Source organism: Garra rufa, chromosome 23, assembly GCF_049309525.1.
Source record: "Garra rufa chromosome 23, GarRuf1.0, whole genome shotgun sequence".
NCBI lineage: Eukaryota > Metazoa > Chordata > Actinopteri > Cypriniformes > Cyprinidae > Garra > Garra rufa.
In genome coordinates this window covers 15230707-15249841 of record NC_133383.1, presented here as the reverse complement: position 1 = coordinate 15249841, position 19135 = coordinate 15230707, and the positions used below count along the sequence as shown (strand labels likewise).

General features: G+C 37.3%; 1 protein-coding gene across 1 annotated transcript; it reads right to left on the bottom strand.

Moving 5' to 3' along the window:
* Positions 1-4454: 4454 nt before the first annotated feature.
* Positions 4455-16681, bottom strand: umodl1 (uromodulin-like 1). Its single transcript, XM_073829031.1, is given in 16 exon segments — positions 4455-4636; positions 4751-4821; positions 5044-5220; positions 5399-5638; positions 7475-7608; positions 7701-8146; positions 9763-9900; positions 10041-10254; positions 11072-11184; positions 11336-11596; positions 11932-12002; positions 13295-13497; positions 13624-13730; positions 13812-14006; positions 15526-15768; positions 16606-16681. Coding segments are annotated over 16 exon segments (2871 nt in total).
* Between the last annotated feature and the right edge of the window lie 2454 nt (positions 16682-19135).

Genomic DNA, 19135 nt, shown 5'->3' with positions numbered 1-19135 from the left:
GTCACGGTAGGAAAATAACTTGAAGAATAACAAAGTGCAGTAAACGGTACAACTGTTTGTGCTACAAGTCAGTGTGTTTATAATTAGGAAAACACATTAAAGTAATATGGAAAGAAACGCCAGTTTTAAATATCAAGCAACAAAATGAGCTGTTTTGTAGGCCTACAGCTAAAAATAGCTGGGAGCTGATGACACCGGAAGCCAGGCACACATTACATTTATAAATGACTCGCCTGATCTTATGCAAAAATAAGGTGGGTATTTGTAAATATTACCATATACAGTAAAGCCCGAAATTATTCATACCCCTGGCAAATTCTGACTTAAAGTTACTTTTATTCAACCAGCATTATGGAAAAAAATATTACTAATCTTTTATTTACATTTGAACAAAAAGTGTCATGTCCAAAATTATTCATACCCTTCTCAATAATCAATAGAAAAGCCATTATTGGCTATTACAGCAATCAAACGTTTCCTATAATTGCTGAGCAGCTTTTTGCATGTCTCCACTGGTATTTTTGCCCATTCATCTTTAACGATGAGCTCCAACTCTTTCAGGTTGGAGGGTCTCCTTGCCATCACCCTGATCTTTAGCTCCCTCCACAGATTCTCAATTGGATTTAAGTCAGGACTCTGGCTGGGCTACTGCAAAATGTTAATGTTTTTGTCTGCTAACCATTTCTTCCCCACTTTTGCTGTGTTTTGGGTCGTTGTGCTGAAATGTCCACTGGTGCCCAAGGCCAAGTTTCTCTGCAGACTGCCTGATGTTGTTGTTGAGAATTTTGATGTATTGCTCCTTTTTCATGGTGTCGTTTACTGTGATTAGGTTCCCTGGTCCACCGGCTGAAAAAACACCCCCAAAACATTAGGTTCGCACCACCATGTTTGACAGTGGGGATGGTGCTCTCAGAATTGAAGGCTTCTCCTTATTTACGCCAAATGAAGGCTACATCATTGTGGCCAAACAATTCGATTTTTGTTTTATCTGACCATAAAACAGAAGACCAGAAGTCTTCTTCTTTGTCCAGATGAGCATTTGCAAAGGCCAAGTGGGCTTTTGTGTGCCTTATTTGGAGCAGTGGTGTCCTCCTTGTTCTGCGTCTGTGGAACCCAGCGGAGTGCAGTGTCTGTTGGACTGTCTGCCTTGAGATGTTGCCACCAGCAGAGCCCAGATTCATCAGGATGGCCTTGGTGGTGATCCTTGGATTCTTTTTTACCTCTCTCACTATCCTCATGGCCAGCACAGGTGTCACTTTTGGCTTCCAACCACGTCCTCTGAGATTTTTCACAGTGCAGAACGTCTTATTTTTTCATAATACTTTGCGCTGTAGCCACTGGAACTTCAAAACATTTAGATATGGTCTTATAGCCCTTTCCTGACTTGTGAGCAGCCACAATGCGCAGCCGCAGGTCCTCAGTGAGCTCCTTTGTCTTAGCCATGACTGTCCAGCAGAGAGCTTCTGTTTTTTACCTGTTAAGTTGATTAAAACAGCTGTTCCCAATGAATCAGGGTAATTAGGATGCTTTAGATCAGCTTGGACTATTTGGAATTGTATAGAACTTTGGATTTTCCCGTAGACTGACAGTTTGCAAAGGGTATTCATAATTTTGGACATGCCACTTTTTGTTCAAATGTAAATAGCTGAGAAATATTTTTTTCCACAATGATGCCTCTTGTACATCATTTTATCTTTTGGAAGAAGCCTGTGTCATTTCCGGTCAAAAAAAAAAAACTTGCTGGTTGAATAAAAGTAACTTTAAGTCAGAATTTGCCAGGGGTATGAATAATTTCGGGCTTGACTATATATATATAGTTTTGTTTATTTTATTCATCTAGCTCATTATTTCTGATGAGACTGTTTATTATCCTTCCGTGACTGTGGATTAGTTGCCGGAAGGGTTCTAGCAGTAATTAACTGAAACATTGGGAAACAGTAATTAAGATAATAGTGATATTTTTGTATATTTCAAATCTCTTTGTTTACATCTTCATCCATATGCAACTTACAAATCAAGATTTTAAAGTGTTATTTAAAAAGTAAAAATGACTGCTTTTCATAACACCTATGATTTCACATGCGAACACAAACATGCTCACAGATCCACCCACACTCACATCCATAAAAACACACAAAAACAAACTGTTCTGCAGCTTCAGGAGGCGAAACTGAGATGTTGCCACGGAGACGCCTTACTTTTAGCATAGCTGATTAATAATTGGTGAAACGAAGATGTGTTTGACTCCCCGTCTCTGAATTACACTCATTGTCTCTGGAGAATTCACAAACCCCTTCAGCCTACAAAAGATGGAGGAGGCCCTGTTTACTAGTTTTCTCACACAGGCTCCTTGAACTCAAAGTCTTAGCAGACAGTCACATTATTTTTTTAGGAAATGTTAAATTCAAGGTTGAGAATAATCGATTCTGTTTACAGAGGCTTTCACTCACATACTCTCCATAAACACAATTACCTTTATTATTATTATTATTATTATTATTAAGAAATGAACAGCTTGAAACAGTAACAGACCATATAAGAGGCAGGTGAAGTATACATTTATTTAAAATATGACTAATAAAGCCAAATCCAATTTTTATCTGCCAAAACGTAAGCTATAGTACATACAGACAACAGACCAAATCTGGTTTCAAATAGCTAATACAACAACGTCCTCTAGTGGCGTATTTAAGAAAGTGCCACATCTTTACTGGAAAAGCTGTGCATTTAGTAGTCATTGTGCAATTTTGTTAAACGACATATAAGTAGCATATTCAACCATTTTAAATATATACCACAAAAGACATCGAAGAGGACGAATCCCCCAAATAATTAGAAATCCACACATTTGTCCACCAATATTTGATATTGTTAATGCATCTGTTTATTGTTAGGATGACAAAAAGTTGTAAAAGTTATGTTTTTAGTCAGCGGTCTAACAACGCTTGTGAAAGTCAAAATGATCGCGATGGCCAAACAAATCAAAGAAGGCGGGAAATTCCCGCGCCACTCTTCAGTTTTTTAACGGCGAAAGAATGCGAGGTAAGATGTAAGCAGCTTAACATTTTATATTTCATAACGGCTTTACAATATTAGTGTTAAACAACCAACAATAAAATCCAGTGATGGAAACTACTCGGTTTAATTTTCGTTAAATTCCGCCATTTTGAATTGAAAATGGATGAATCATTTAAGTCAATAATTTTATGTGTAACTGAAAATGACGGACAAAGAACACTTGTGTTTTCTACATATCAAGTACACGAATAAGAGTGAACCCTTACAAAAAAGAACCATGGTTTCCAAAAAAACATGGTTACTATATTTAAACAATGGTTACCATAAATAAACCATGGTTTTGCTACACTAACCATAGTTTAACCATGATGTTTTCATAAGGGAATGTGTGCAAATATTAAAACAAAAATATAACAATTGATTCACGTAAAAAGACCATTACATCCACACTAGGGTTACCACTTTTAATACCCAAAAATAAGGGACGCATTCGGGGGGGGGGGGGGGGGGGGGGGGGGGGCTGGTGGGGTCATCTCAAAAATGATGCAGTAAAAAGGTTTCATATGAGTTGTGCATATAATATGGGACGTCCTGAATAAGAACTGATCATTGTTTTTTTTCTACTTTTTAGAAATGGGGTCTATATACCCCGTTAAAATGTAATCATGTCCCATATCTCAAAAATGCTGCAGTAAAAAGGTTTCATATGAGTTTTGCATATAATATGGGCCGTCCTGAATAAGAACTGATCATTGTTTTTTTTTCTACTTATTAGACTCTAAAGTCTAATAATGTCCCATTTCTCAGAAAAGAACCGTCAAGTACACCAATAAATAAAACGGATATTAAAGCAGAAATGCAAATAAATAAGTAAAAATTCACGAGCATTTTGTAGTATTATCTCTCAGTCCTGGGCGTCTAAATAAAAAGCGCTCTGCAAGCGCGTTCTCTCTGTGTTGTTCCTGAAACTACCGTAATCACTGTAATATGCGCGCACACTTAAAATCAATCGCGGCTGGCTTGACCGTGTTTTTCTGAACCGCGGCTGGCTTTACCGCAGTGATTATTTGCATGAGACGCTGCTTTAAAAAAAATTATAAAAAATACGGGACAAAACCCGTCCCGTATTGATTCAAAACGGGACGCGCAATTTCATTCTCAAATACGGGACGATTCCGTATTTTAAGGGACGGGTGGCAACCCTAACACACACACACACACACACACACACACACACACACACACACACACACACACACACACACACACACACACACACACAAAAACAGAATAACTTATATTAGATTGTTTTAGTACAAAAATATAGTAAAATCGATTCATTCCAGTAATGACAGTTAATTTACTTTTCTATATATTGGGCCTACTCGTAATATCCAATAATAATGGTCCATTTATGGTTAATTATTTGAGTGCAGTTATGTGTCAAAAACATGATAGGTGAAGTTCTGCTGCTGTGGTTTACAACGGAAGCTGTAGTTGCCGATTTTCCTTTTGTGATACACCAATCCTGCAATGGCAGCCAGGGATAACAGAAACACACCAATGCCAAGTAGAACAAATCCAATAGTCTGCAGAGTATTTGATGTATCTGTTTGGACTGATGTTTTTTAAGAAAAACAAAGAGAAAATTATGTCAGTTGATAATATGCCCTAATATACAGAGTATAGATATTATATGAGCATTTATATGCATTAAATAAGTAGTATTTACTTGTAGGATAACTCTTTAGGGGTCCAATGGAAGCCTTTGTCCCTCCAATCAAGTTAGAAGACCTGTATGTCCTTGAACCACAACGCTAATGAGTTGCAAAAAGATTGTATATATTAAGCTTTCTTGCATTGCTGTTCACATTCTGTTCATTTAATCATTTAATAGAAAAGAATCAACAACAAATACACCACTTTTAATTCTTTGTTGTCTGTGTAGTGAACTTTATACATTTTTGAGTGTGACTTAATTGTTTAAATGTTTTGTAGGGTCCCTGTGTATGAATTTCAAGAAGCATAAGCTCAAAACTCACAGGTCTGCAGGAGCCTTCCTGAATTTCGATGCAGATCTGGATCTGGCAGTGCAGGTAGATGATGTACTGTTTCACCAATTTGAATATCTGCACTGACAGCAAAGACACAGTGCCATTTCCGTTTTGAAGAACAGTTGTGTATGCGTTGGACTCCGGACATCTGAGGAGCAGAAAGAGATGTGTGAACACTGGCATTAGATAGCGGGTTTCTAATAACAGTGCGGTTAAATAAAGACAGTCGAACACCTATGATTACAGATCACGGTAAAAGCTGCAAGTTCTAGTCAGATAAAATTAGCCATTGTAGAAATTATATTCCAAGACTGAAAGACACCCACCCTCTTTTCATGAAAAAATACTGGGGAGTCATTGTTGAGTCATTGCTGGAAGTGGCCCAGCATGTGTCAATGATAACTTTGATTTGGGAGATAGCTGTGTTGACCTCAACCTCCAAAAAAACCTCTTCTTCAGGGGAGAAGGTGTAATTCTCAGGTAAAGGAAACGTCCCATTCAGTAGCCGCAAAGTAACCTGGAAACTACCCGATCCTGCCACTGGGTCGTTGATCATATTAAAATACCTTCAAAAGACAGGGTTTGTTAGAATCAAAGTGACAAAATGAGTATCACCCAGAAATAGAAAAGTATAGTTAAGTTAAAGAACATTACAGTGCCTTGCGAAAGTATTCATACCACTTTTTTCACGTTTTGTTTTGTTGCTGCCTTATGTTGAGCTGCTTTAAATTACTTTTTTCCTTCACATCAATCTACACTCTATACACCATAATGACAAGGCAAAAAACAAGTTTTTAACATCTTTGCAAATTTATTCAAAATAAAAAACTTTATTCTAAAGCTGAAAATGCATATCAGAGGGAAAAAAATCTGCCTGTAGACCTCAGAAACAGGATTGCATCAAGCCACACATTTGGGGGGAATAGAGCAGAAAAAATTCTGCTGCATTAAAGGTTCACAGAAGCATGTAGTCTCCATTACCCTTAATGGAAGAAGTTTGAAACAACCAGGACTTTTCCTAGAGCAGACCAAACTGAGCAAATAATGGAGAAGGGCTTTGGTTAGACTAGTGACCAAGAACCTGATGGTCACTCTAGTTGAGCTCCATGACTATACGTGGAGATAGGAGAAACCTACAGAAGGACAAATATCACTGCAACACTCCACCGATCTGGGCTTTATGGTGGTGTTGCAAGACTCAATCATCTCGTCAGTGAAGACACATAAAAACACACTAGGAATATTAAAGAAAAAAAAACACCTAAAGGACCCTCAGACTGTGAGAAACAAGATTCTCTGGTCTGATGAACCTCTCTTCCAAGCATCATGTTTGAAGCAAACGAGGCACTGATTATCACCTGCAGAGTACCATCCAAAAAGTAAAGTGTGCTGGTAGCAGCCTCATGCTGTGGGGCTGTTTTCCAGTGGCAGGGACTGAGGAACTCACAATAGTAGATGAAAAGCTCAATGCACCAAAATATTGAGATAGCCTTAATGAAAACCCAGTCCAGAGCATTCAGAACCTCAGACTAGGCAGAAGGCTCATCTTGCAACAAGTCAATGACCCTCTGCACACAGCAAGGGTGGCTTATAGACAACTCTGTGAATATCCTTGAGTGGCCCATCCATAGCCAGGGCTTGATCCCAATCAAATATTTCTGGAGAAACCTGAAAACTTGTGTCTGCCCCCATCCAAACTGACAGAGCTTGAGAGGTGAAGAGGTGAGGGGAACAATGGCAGATAATTGCCAAATGCAGATGTGCAAAACTTGTCACATCATACCCAAAAAGACTTAAGGCTTAAAAGGCAGAGTTAAGGATATGAATACTTGTGCAATGTACAGTTTTTTTTTGTTTGTTTTGGATGCATGTAACAGTTTTGTTTTAATAAATTTACTAAGTTGTGACAATTCAGTTTTTACATTGTCATTATGGTTTATGGAGTGTTGATTGATGTGATTTTACAGAAGGAAAAAAATATTTTATTGTAGCATTTAAATGCTAATGAAAAAACTGAGGGCAATGGCAATAACAATTGAACTAAAAATGAAATAAAAAATAATGTTAAATTATTAAATTATAATTATTATAAATAATGGTCAATGCTAAATAATTATAATTTCTTCCATTTGATTTTGGTGTAAAATGTGACTTGGACTTGTGAGATTCACCCACTGAAAACCACAGTAAGTACCTGGAGTTTCCACACCTAATTTAGATAACGTGCTCTCAGTTTGATATCTGTGTTTAGGAAAAATATGTGTTGTTTGACATACACGCTGACATAATTAACACATTAAATTGAGTCTAGATGTCCTTGACGTGACAAGAGATGGCGTATTGAGTAGGAAATGGAGAGAAAAACAAGCTCTATGGAGACAGTTACTATGGAAGCACTGTACCCTGAGGGGGCGTATCCCGTGGAGATGAAGATGTGACTGGGGTAAGTGCAAATGACAGGAACTTCCAGATGCACAGAAGATGAACTGCTCACGTTATTGTATAGTGTCACATTAGCGAAATTATGGGTGCTGTTCTAAAAGACAAAAACCATTGGTTATGCTATCATACTACACTCTACATATACATTATTATGATTATAGAGTTTAATGATACTGGAGAACTTACATGCGCGAATGTGATACCACACGTTTTCCAAAATGTAGTGAGCCACACATGGGTATCATTTGTGTCAGTGCGACCACATTCTGGTTTATTGAGGTACAGTGAACTCTCTGGGATTTTCTTGTCTTGCAAGATGCCTCGGTTTATGAAGACTGTGACATACTGTGGGTTGCACTCAACATAGGAGATCAAATTGTCAGTATTCTCTGATGCCCCAGTTGTAATTCCAACAGAGTTCTGTGTCGTTTGTGCTGCTATAAGTCTGTTAGTAACTGTGGAAGTTGAAGACACTGTTGTTGTGGTGCTGGTCTTAACATGAGTTGTGCTCACTGTACTGATCATAGATGGGTTTGTGATTGAAGATGTTGTAGTGGCCGTGGCAGTGGAATCCGAAGATACTCCAGGGTAGTTTGTGGTGGGATGAATGCTCTGTTCAGCCGTAGGTGAAGCTGTGGCCATGAACAGGAAAAAAAAACAGAGAAAACATTTAAACATTAAAAACATTCAGTACTCACCCTCATGTCATTCCAAATCTGTAAGACTTTCGTTCATTGTCAGAACACAAATTAAGATATTTTTGATGAAATTCGAGAGCTTTCTAACCCTGCATAGAAAGCAATGCAACTACCACTTTTAAGGCCTAGAAAGGTAGTAGGAACAACATTAAAATAGTCCATGTGGTTCAACCTTCATTTTATGAAGCTACGAGAATACTTTTTGTGCACAAAGAAAACAAAATAACAACTTTATTCAACAATTTCGTCTCTTCCAGGTCAGCCCTTGACGTGCATTCTCAAGAGTACCATGACACATAGCTTCACAGCATTACAGTTAAACCACTGATGTCACATGGCATAATTTAACAATGTCCTAACTACTTTTCTGGGTCTTAAACATGTCAGTTGTGTTGCTGTCTATGCAGGCTCAGAAAGCTTTCGGATTTCATCAAAAATATCTCAATTTGTGTTCTGAAAATGAATGGTCTTATAGGTTTTGGAATGACATGAAGGTGAGTAATTAATGACTGAATTTCCATTTTTGGGTGATCACTAAATCACTAATAAACACTGCAATATTAGATTAAAAAATGTGGATTTTAATTTCATGGTGACTTAATCATACTAAGAATATACCTGATGAAATACTTAACGCTGAAGTATGAATTTTAGATTCAGTTTTACAGTGTCTAACTTTAACATTCAGAGATGATAGTGGCACTTTTAAAATATTGCTTTGGTTTGTTTGAGTATCTTGATCTACCCAACAACAGCAGGATTGGCTCAACCTATGGCATGAGTTTGGGGCAGGGCTAACTGTTTGTGGTGGAAATATGTTTGATAACAGTCATTAATTTTTAAATTTAGTTTGTTGCCATTAGTGGCACAGAAATTACACACTTGCCCTTTTTTGCACAGCTTGCACCATCGCAAACCATCTTTTGGCGTGTAAATAGTACTGTCAGACTGTCAAGAAGACGTACAGTGAAGAATTGGGGCAAAAAAGCATGGACAGTTATTTTTGCACCTGACCTTATTGAATATGCATTTGTAGGTGTTTACCTTTCAGTCTCTAAATTTATGGGAGGAGAATATTAAATCGAATCACGCTAACGTTTGCACTCATCAAATTACTGGTATTTGTGCCATTTTTTAACCCCCAAAAAGAGCATTCTTAAAGCAGGCGGTAATTTGCGCTGCTCTTGGTAGATTGCGCTGGTCATTATGGAAATTATCTGGCTGCCTCTGTGTTATTTACTGTGTGCATTGTCAGTAAATAACACACAGAATTTTCCCCTTCCATCTGCACTTTTATGGAATTGCACTCTTACTCTAATTTGCCCTGTTTAGTAAAACTGGCCCTTATTGTTCTATGAAAACAAGAAAGTTCACACAGACTTCAGATGACATAAAGGTGAGTAGATGATGTCCAAACTGTCTCTTTTATCTTTTACCTCGTTAAAAAACAATTTGCATGTATCTGTGCATGATCAACTTCTGTTTGTCTTAATTAAAGGTGTGTGGCAGTCTAATGAAATCTCTACAGTAGCGTTCGCTACAGCATGTACCTGCACAGCTGCGCCCTGGTCTACTGGGGTTCGAGTCAGTGTATCCAGACCAACAGCTACAGTTGTATGAGCCAAAAGTGTTTGTACAGTAAGCCCATGGAGAGCAGTCTGTCTCATTCTGAAAACACTCATCTGGATCTATGAATAACAAGAGACCAATCACATCTCAAGTCAACATGTCACATAATGTGGAAACAGTTGCAACCATTACACTTCATATTATGTGAAGCCATAACTGCTTTAAATCATTGTCTCAAAATAATGCATGAAACCATCACCTGATATGTATATGCTGCTATTGTCTATTTTATATTTGCTGTTCTGAAGAGACACCATCAGAGCACTGGACACGCTAGAAATGTTCAAGTTGCCAGAGTGAAATATGATGGAAAAGTTTACGATTACGCTGCCGGGTGAAAGGGATGTTATCTGGATGATGACCTGTCCAGAGGCGACTAGCTCACGGATTTCTGGAGACAAGAACTTAAGAGTCTGGGGACACATTTAAGAGAGAATCAACACACTTAAGAAAAGAAATTTAAGAAAGTTTTTGAGAAAAACATTACAGCATTTTTCCCCAAATAGTGGACTTCAATGGGGATCAGCAAGTTGAAGATCCAAGCTGCAGTTTCAGTGCAGCTTCAAAGGGCTCTACACGATCCCAGATGAGGAATAAGAGTCTTATCTAGTGAAAATGACCATTTTCTAGAAAAATACAAATTTATATCCTTTTTAACCCCAAATGCTTGTCTTGCACTAGCTCTGCATCCACGACTTCACGCATTACGTAGTCACGTTGGAAAGGTCATGCGTGACATAGGCGAAGTACCAACTCACTGTTTTCAAAGCGAATGTCCAAAGAAAGTCAAACATCCTTGACAAAAAAGGTAAAACAACAATGTCAGAGGATTTTGAATTTTTTTAACCAAAGTACACAGACAAAAGTATATACATTTTTATATTATTTCGATGATCGATGACCGAAAATGACCAATTGTTTCGCTAGATAAGACCCTTATTCCTCAGCTGGGATCGTGTAGAGTCCTTTGAAGCTGCATTGAAACTGCAATTTGGACCTTCAACCCGCTGATCCCCAATGAAGTCCACTATATGGAGAAAAATCCTGGAATGTTTTCCTCAAAAACCTTTATTTTTATTTGACTGAAGAAAGAAAGACATGAACATCTTGGATGACTTGGGATTTTAATAAATTATCAGGAAATTTTAATCCAGGAGTGAACTAATTCCTAAAGTATCACTTTGATACATTATTACTCATGTGTATTGGTGTATATGGAATCCATCAAACCTCATTTATGAAAGCTTCACAGAAATCCTTATATGCAGCACTGGTTGGGTCTCTGAAGTCCTCTGTATAATTCTCGCCTTTCAAACGGGCTGTAGCTCCAAGAGACTGCCCATCTAAAGAAAGCACATTATTCTGCATATCTATAGTCAGCAATTTACTATATTGAATTTGTAGTAAAAAAAAACATTGTAGTAAAAATGCCTGAAATTATACAATAATTTATGTTTAGTACTTGATAATAATAATTAACCTGATGTTACTTGCCTGTCCTCACTTTGATCTCCACAGGGTTTCCCTGGTTACCACAGGCAGCTGGAGTGACACGTACAGTGTGAAGAACCGCAGGACTCAGGTCTGTGAATGTCCAATTATAGCTCATCTCTGTCCAGTTTTTTATCTCATTGGTTCCTTTTAACAGAACCAGGTGGAAGGTGACCCCAGTCTGGTTATTGGTGGTCCATTCCACATGGAAGGATGATGCAGTGACATTAGAAGAGAGGATGCTGATGATCTCAGGTGTGTAGTCTTAATAAGGAAAGAAAAGAAAACAGTTGGTGAGAGATACACACCAGCATTTTTAATACCAAACTAGATGCTACACTTGCATCTGTATGAAAAAGCTGGGTTTCATAAAATAAAAAAATAAAATAAAGACAACCGTTTTCAAATTCAGTTAACTATTTCGGACTAATAAGTTATTAATCATTGTGATTCAGTTGATTCTAAGTCATTTAAACTGAACCATAACAGAGTCATTTACTGTAAACTAATCATTTATCAGTAAATCGGTTTGACTGATCACTTGTGCCACTTATCCTTTGCCGTTATGTTCTGGAACAAGTGCATTTTGCATAACAAACCACATTTAGAAGATGTTAGGCTGTTGGTGGTTGTCCAGACTGGTCCCACGGTGACGGTACTCATTTGTCCTCTATCATTTTGATCCTCTTAAAAAAGGAAAGGACAGCAGTACCATTACTGTGATCACTGATGAAAAGGTTCATCATAAATGATCCTTTTAAACAAAGTTAATAATCAGAAGTTATTCTAGCGTACCTGTCGGTGAGTGAGCAGTCCAGGATGGAGTAGTGGTTTTCATGAAAGGTTGTGTAGTGACAATGGAGGCTGATTAGAAAAAGAAAACACTTGACTGGATCTTGTTTCTATCAAAATGAGGTGGTTTTATGTGCTTAAGACAGCATTGTTATGTGATGATCATTGTTTCTTACCAGTGCAAACTGTTCCTGGCTGTAAAGAATTGAGGTCGTGAAACCCATGATGGCAGGTGCATGAATAAGACCCTACTGTATTCGTACAGTTTGCATCTGGAGAACAATTGTTCAACCACAGAGATGCACATTCATCCACATCTGTGTAGAAAACGATAATGTATGCATGAGGATGTGGATTCATCTAAATAATGGACATGCTTGAATAACATTATTACATAAAGGTTATTTTTTAATTAAAAAACACCTCTATAGATCAATGGCTCCCAATTAGTTTAGCTTGAGGATCGAATTTGTAGAGAGTGATCACTCAGTGTTAATAAAAATCTTAAAGTGGACATCGGATGCCCATTTTCCACAAGTAGTAATGATTTTTTACACTCTTTGTGAAATGTCTGCAACATACTTTGGTTAAAATTCCTCAATGGTCATGTAAAACAACACTCTTTTTACCATGTCTCTTTAAATGCTAAAGAGCTCTGCTCACCCTGCCCTTCTCTTCCGTTTTTTTTTTGTGTATTGGTGCATTACCATCAAAGACAAACAAATTCACTGCGTCCTCAGTGTGTCTGATGTCGGGAGAAAATTAAGACTTATGTTCACTTTTACATCCAACTACAAACACCTGCACTGCTTACAAGACTTTGTTGCTACAGCTGCTTGAACGTGGAGAAAATGCGTTTAACTGGCTGAGGGCAGAAATATGCAAATATTTTCATTAGCAGTTGTGGGTGGGGCTTGAGCAATATGACATCATACTGTTCAGAAAATCAAAACGGCTTGATAATTGAGACTGTTTAGGTTTTTGGGGCATTAAAAAAGGAGTGAATGGGTTTTTATGGTTGTAGGGTCATTGTGTACACACACTGCTAGACGCATTTATATGCAAACACCATGTAAAAGTAAAATTTGCATTTGATGTTACAGTTGAACACAGGAATATATGAAATTCTGTTATTCACTTTGATGGTGCTGTGAAATGCTTTGGTTTCACAATCACAGACTTGTCATACCTTGTACCTCCACATTAGTGACCTCCTCAATGTTTGCCAGCTGATACAGTTTTGTAGAGATGTCTTCTAGTAAGATATCTTTAGAAGAACAAACCAGCATTGATGAAGAGGTTGTAAAGAGCCCAGCTGACCATGACCATACATGATGCACAGAAATTTTATCAGTTCCCAGAGCGCCAGTTACCTACAAAAAAGACCCAACATATATGGGCTGTGTTTTATTTAATGTTACCTAAACAACATATTTGGCATCTTAAAGTTCATAAACCATATAATGTCAGTGCTGAATCATAAAACGATGATTACAAACCACAGAGTGCAGCAGTCTGGTGTGGTTGAAGAGTCCTTTGTCCATGGTAACTAGCTCATAGGTTGTCTTCACTGTTATTGTCGCATTGAAGCAGAAGGTTCTGTTGACTTGAGGAAAAATGGGATTTTAAACTCATTGTATGTTATTTAACAAGAATTTCGGGATGCAGTGTATGGAGTTGTGTATACCTGGTGGTATTGGGTGTGAGCACTGAGAGATGCTGGAGGTGTTTTCAGTCTGGCAGCATTTTTGCCACTGAGGACAATCAATGTCCCAGTTGCACACAGAGCTAGAGGAGCTTGAATTATTCCACAGAGACCTTGTCATTCTTGTTGAGGGGCACAGTCCTGGTTTGGATGTGAATTCTGCACTTCTGTTCAAGGCTGAGATAATGACAGTATCAATAAAATGACACATAGAAGGCCAATAATTATATCAATTTTTTATGCAGCATCTCTGCATTTACTTTTCTGGGGCAATTCTATTTAAAGTCTGTGTAAAGGCAATTCAGAGAATTGTTTCTAAACACTTTATAAATGTTACAAATGTATTGCTGAAAACATGTTACAAAGACTGTAAACTATGTACTGAATTGTGGAGTTTTTTTATTAGTTAAAGCCGACGCGGCTGCCGCTGCCGCTCACAAAAAGATAAAATATTTTTATCTTTGGCGGCGCTTGCCGCGAAGCGCCGTGCCCGTGGAAGCGGCAGGATTTGGGGTGCACGAGCACCGCTTGCGCTCCGCCTCTGCGCCGCCAGCGCAACCGCCCGCGGTTTGCAGCTTGCCGCATGTCTCCCATTGAAAATGAACTAGACACTCGCGACTGCCGCGTCCCGTGTGAAAGGGCCTTCACTCATATAGTTTTGAATGGGGAAAAATGCAACGTTCATTATGGCTGCGAAGCCCCACTTTCTTAGTAAAAGAGCCAATCGTTGATTAGTAAAGTCAGCGCGTCACTGCAGCTGCCGTAGGTCCCGGTTGCTATAGGTAGCGCGCTTTAGGATGTGCGCTCAGTAGGCTACTGCGCATGCGCACTGGCTCATTTAGCCGGAAAAAATAAGCGTTTTTAAATGGTATTGGAGCTCAAGGAACTATATTTATGAGGCAGTTCTTGTCGGATTTCTTTGGAGATTTAAAATATGAAATTTAATCATAAGCTTGGTGAACAGTTTTGGAGAATTTTGATTTTTCCCCATTCAAACAGATAGGAGCTGCACTTGACTGCCCGAGTAGCGTTTCAAAGATGGCCGCCGAGTGACATGACTTGCCTTAAAGGGACTTTGGAGGACCTTCAGTAGGAGACTGTTTAGTTTTTTTTTTTACTTTATTTTAACACAAGCCTCTGGTACGGCAATAAGCAGACAAAAATTTGAGCAGTCAGGCTAATTAGGGGTGTGTGCTTGCGATTGACTGAGTTCTCTACTGCACAGACTCTGTTTACAAATCAGCACAATATGTCCGCGTCCTATTGGGGCATTGGTGGCTTCATTTCTCTTCAATAGAGCGTGGCTTCTAGTCGAACAAATAATTAGCGTCAGTGGTTCGCCTGCTCAGTCACAAGTTCATTACAGTTAGTTACTACAGCCTACAGTTTGCTAGCTAGCTTAGCTATGCCTTTATCACATAAATGCATGTTACCTGGTTGCATAATTTACAAAACAGCTCTGTCTTTTTATGTCAATCTATTTGTATTTGACAGTTGGGAGAGGTGGAAGCTGTCCTGTGAGTGGCCGTGGTTTCAGCATCGACAGCGGACACGATTAACTTATTTTATTTACTTGTCGTTTTTTTTATAATTCAAATTTGGCTGGGTGGTTAATAACATTCTTCTGTGGTGTGACAAACTCAGAACACATTGCTTTACACAGACTTTAATATTAATTTGTTTAAAAAATACTCACACAAGGCACAGTAACTCCCAACTTGTTCGAAGCCATGGCAACATTTCATGACTTGTCTGGTCATGTTATACTCCTCTGTTCGGTATTCTGTCTTATAAACCGTGACATCACACATTGTCCATGGCAGCCAGCCACCACACGGTTTCCTCTGGGTGTATGAGATTGGATAGGAGATCACATGGGTCACTGACACAGACTCAGTCATATTACACAGATGATAACCTGACAGAGTCCGGTCATATCCTGAAAATGTAAAGAAAATCAAAATTGCAATTTGCGCAGCGACAAGTGGTATTTATCATTATAAAGTTATGGGCTGTTACACTCAGGCTCACCAAGGCTCAATTTATTTGCTCAAATATATGGTAAAAACAGTAATATATTGAAATTATTATTGCATTTATTATTATAACTGTTTTCTTTTTGAATATATTGTAAAATGTAAATTATTCCTGTGATGCAAAGCATTCATTACTCCGGTCTTAAGTGTCACATAATCCATCAGAAATCATTTTAGTGTGCTGATTTGGTCCTTAAGTAGCATTTATTATTATTATCAATGCTAAAACGGTTGTGCTGCTCAATATTTTTGTGGAAACCATGATATGTTTTCTTTGAGAAATAGAAATGTATTTGAAATAGAAATCTTTTGTCATTTCTGTCATTTCATATTGTCATTTCTGACTAATTTAATGTATCCTTGCTGAATAAAATACATAAATGAATATATTATCAACCCCTCAAATTTTGAACAATAGTGAAGGAACTACACATATACAATTATACAACATTTAAAAGTGAAAAATATATATAGACAACATCCCACTAGAAAGAAATGTAACTAATGATCTCAGAGAAAGCAATAAGATCAACTTTTTTTCTTCAGACATCAAAAATCTCCTTAAGAGGTTTAGAGGAGAAACTATGGCTGAGGTTTGCCGAGATACAAAAGTATGAAATCAAAAGTCTAAGTCATTTTGTATACTCCTAAATGTCTCATTTCAAATTTGAGAAAAATCAGAGATAAATTTGATACTTAAATGAAGCACAATTTAAAAAACATAAGCAGATTCTTCCTACCTTCAGATAAGGTGTTATGCCCCATTCCAAGGCCAAAGAGAGATGTGATTAACCAGGTACCAACAACCCAATGCATTTTGATTTGACAAATTTTTGCTTCTTGTTTTTAAAAATCATACTGAGCCATTGTGAAAGGAACAGGTTACAATGTGAGCTCCACATACACTGTTGGATCCAAAACCTTGCAGACACCTGGTCCTCTCCCACTTCTCTCTCCGGACACCATTGACTCCCTTGAGTCTTTTTTATCTGCTGTGCACAGGTGCTACTAAACCAAGACTCCTGTAACAAGAGTGGAACATTAATGGGATTTTTAAAAGCATTTACTTTCATCTACTATATGATGTAATTTGAGATTTTGACACTTTACCCTTTAGCCGGGATTGAGCTGATAGAGGGAATAGAAGTATATTTTGAGAGGGTTTGAGAATAAAAGGTACAGTAAAATGCTGCGTACAATATGTTTTATTTCAGATAATGATGAGAAAAGTCCTTAATGATGCCCTTTGTGTTTTACCATGGTGCCTTTTACAATTTTTTTTTTGCTTTGAGACATTTTCTTTATGGTGAAAATTGCGTTATGACTGAACCAGCTTAGTTGCACATAATGTTCAGTCTATGAGAACATACTACAAGCCACAAATACACAGACACACACACATACGGACAGCAGATTATCAGCACCCAGCCTGGCATTTGGATAAATCTAGCAGCTAATTAATGTGGTGTGAAAAATAGCCTAATTAAAGAATGTCAGTGTTATGCGCTCACTGAGTGACTAATGTGTCCTCATACAGAGAGCAGGAGAGCATAATGTACTGAGTGCTTGAGAAACCACTGAGAGGATCAGAATTCAACATGTTATTTGTCAAAGAATAGACTGAGGGGAAAAAACAGATCTGAAATATATCAAATTACAGTTTTGGTGTTTCTGTATCGCAATTTATTTTGAACAGTGAGCCACTCCTGCAGTGTTGTGTCAGAAATTATATGGTGTCCAAACGACACAGATTTAATATCCTGATTTTGAACAACTGCAAGAGATTCAAACACAAAGTGATTATAGAGAATACTGGGGAGAATGTACATGTACATGTCATCTGAGTGAATTAAAGGAATAGTTCACACAGATAGACAATTTGCTAAAAATTGACTCACCCTCAGGCCATTTATATGTAATGAGTTTCTTTCTTCATCTGAACAGATTTCATCACTTGCTCAGCAATGTATCCTCTGCAGTAAATGGGTGCCATCAGAATGAAAGTCCAAACAGCTGATCAAAACATTACAGTAATCCACATAACTCCAGTCCATCAATTAACATCTTGTGAAGTGAATAAACGTTTTTAATAAACAAATTCATCATTAAGATTAACTTTAAACTAATGCGTGCAGCTAAAATACAAGCTCACTATCCATAAAAAAGTTGTCTTGTCTGAATCAGGAAAGAAATCTGTACAGATCAAGCACAATTTACAAACAACAAATTAGGTTTTATCAGCTTTTTGTACTTCCACTCTGACAGCACCCATTCATTGCAGAAGATCCAATGGTGAGCAAGTGATATAATGCTAAATTTCTCCATATCTGTTTGGATGAAGAAACAAAATCATCTACATCTTGAATTTTTTTTGCAGATTATCATTTGGCTAAATAAGTTTATGTACATTTTTTATTTACATAATTTATTTTTATTGTTATTATTATTACTATTTAAAAGTTTTCAGATTCTTTGATGGATAGAAAGATCCAAAGATCAGCATTTATCTGAAATAAAAAGCTTTTGCAACATTATACACTATATATATATATATATAATGTTTTTGGAAGAAAATTTATAGAAATAAATACCTTTATTTATGAAGGATGCGTTAAGTGATTAAAGCTGATGATAAAGACATCTATAATGTTACAAAAGATTTCTGTTTCAGACAAATTTCAGACAAAAAAATTCTGCTCAGCTGTTTTCAACATAGTAATAGTAATACATGTTTATTGTAAATGTAGCAAATCTGAATATTAGAATGATTTCTGAAGGATCATGTGACTGGAGTAATGATGCTAAAAAATCAGCTTTGAAATCACAGGAATAAATGACATTTTAAAATATATTTAAATAGAAACCTGTTATTTTAAATAGTTTTTATTTATTTTTTTATACATTTTTTTCTGTACTTTGAATCAAATAAATGCAGGCTTGGTGAAAAGAAAAGACATCTTTAAAAAACATAAACAAATCTTTTGACAGGTAGTGTATTTGAACGATTTGAAGAAACTTAACCTTTAATCACAATTAAAGTAAAACATTTAAAATTCTGATAGGTCCATGTTTTTCTTGACAGTGGGAACCCTGAATATAAAGCATCATGTTTAAAAAAAGTGACAGTGTTGAAACATGCTTCATGTAATTTCACTTTCATATGAGTTAACTTGGCTTGTGTGTACAAGTAAACAATTTAGCTCTCCCTTAGGAAGATATAATGAGTACGACGTCCCGTGACTCTGTGACAAACCTTATTAAGCGTGTCAC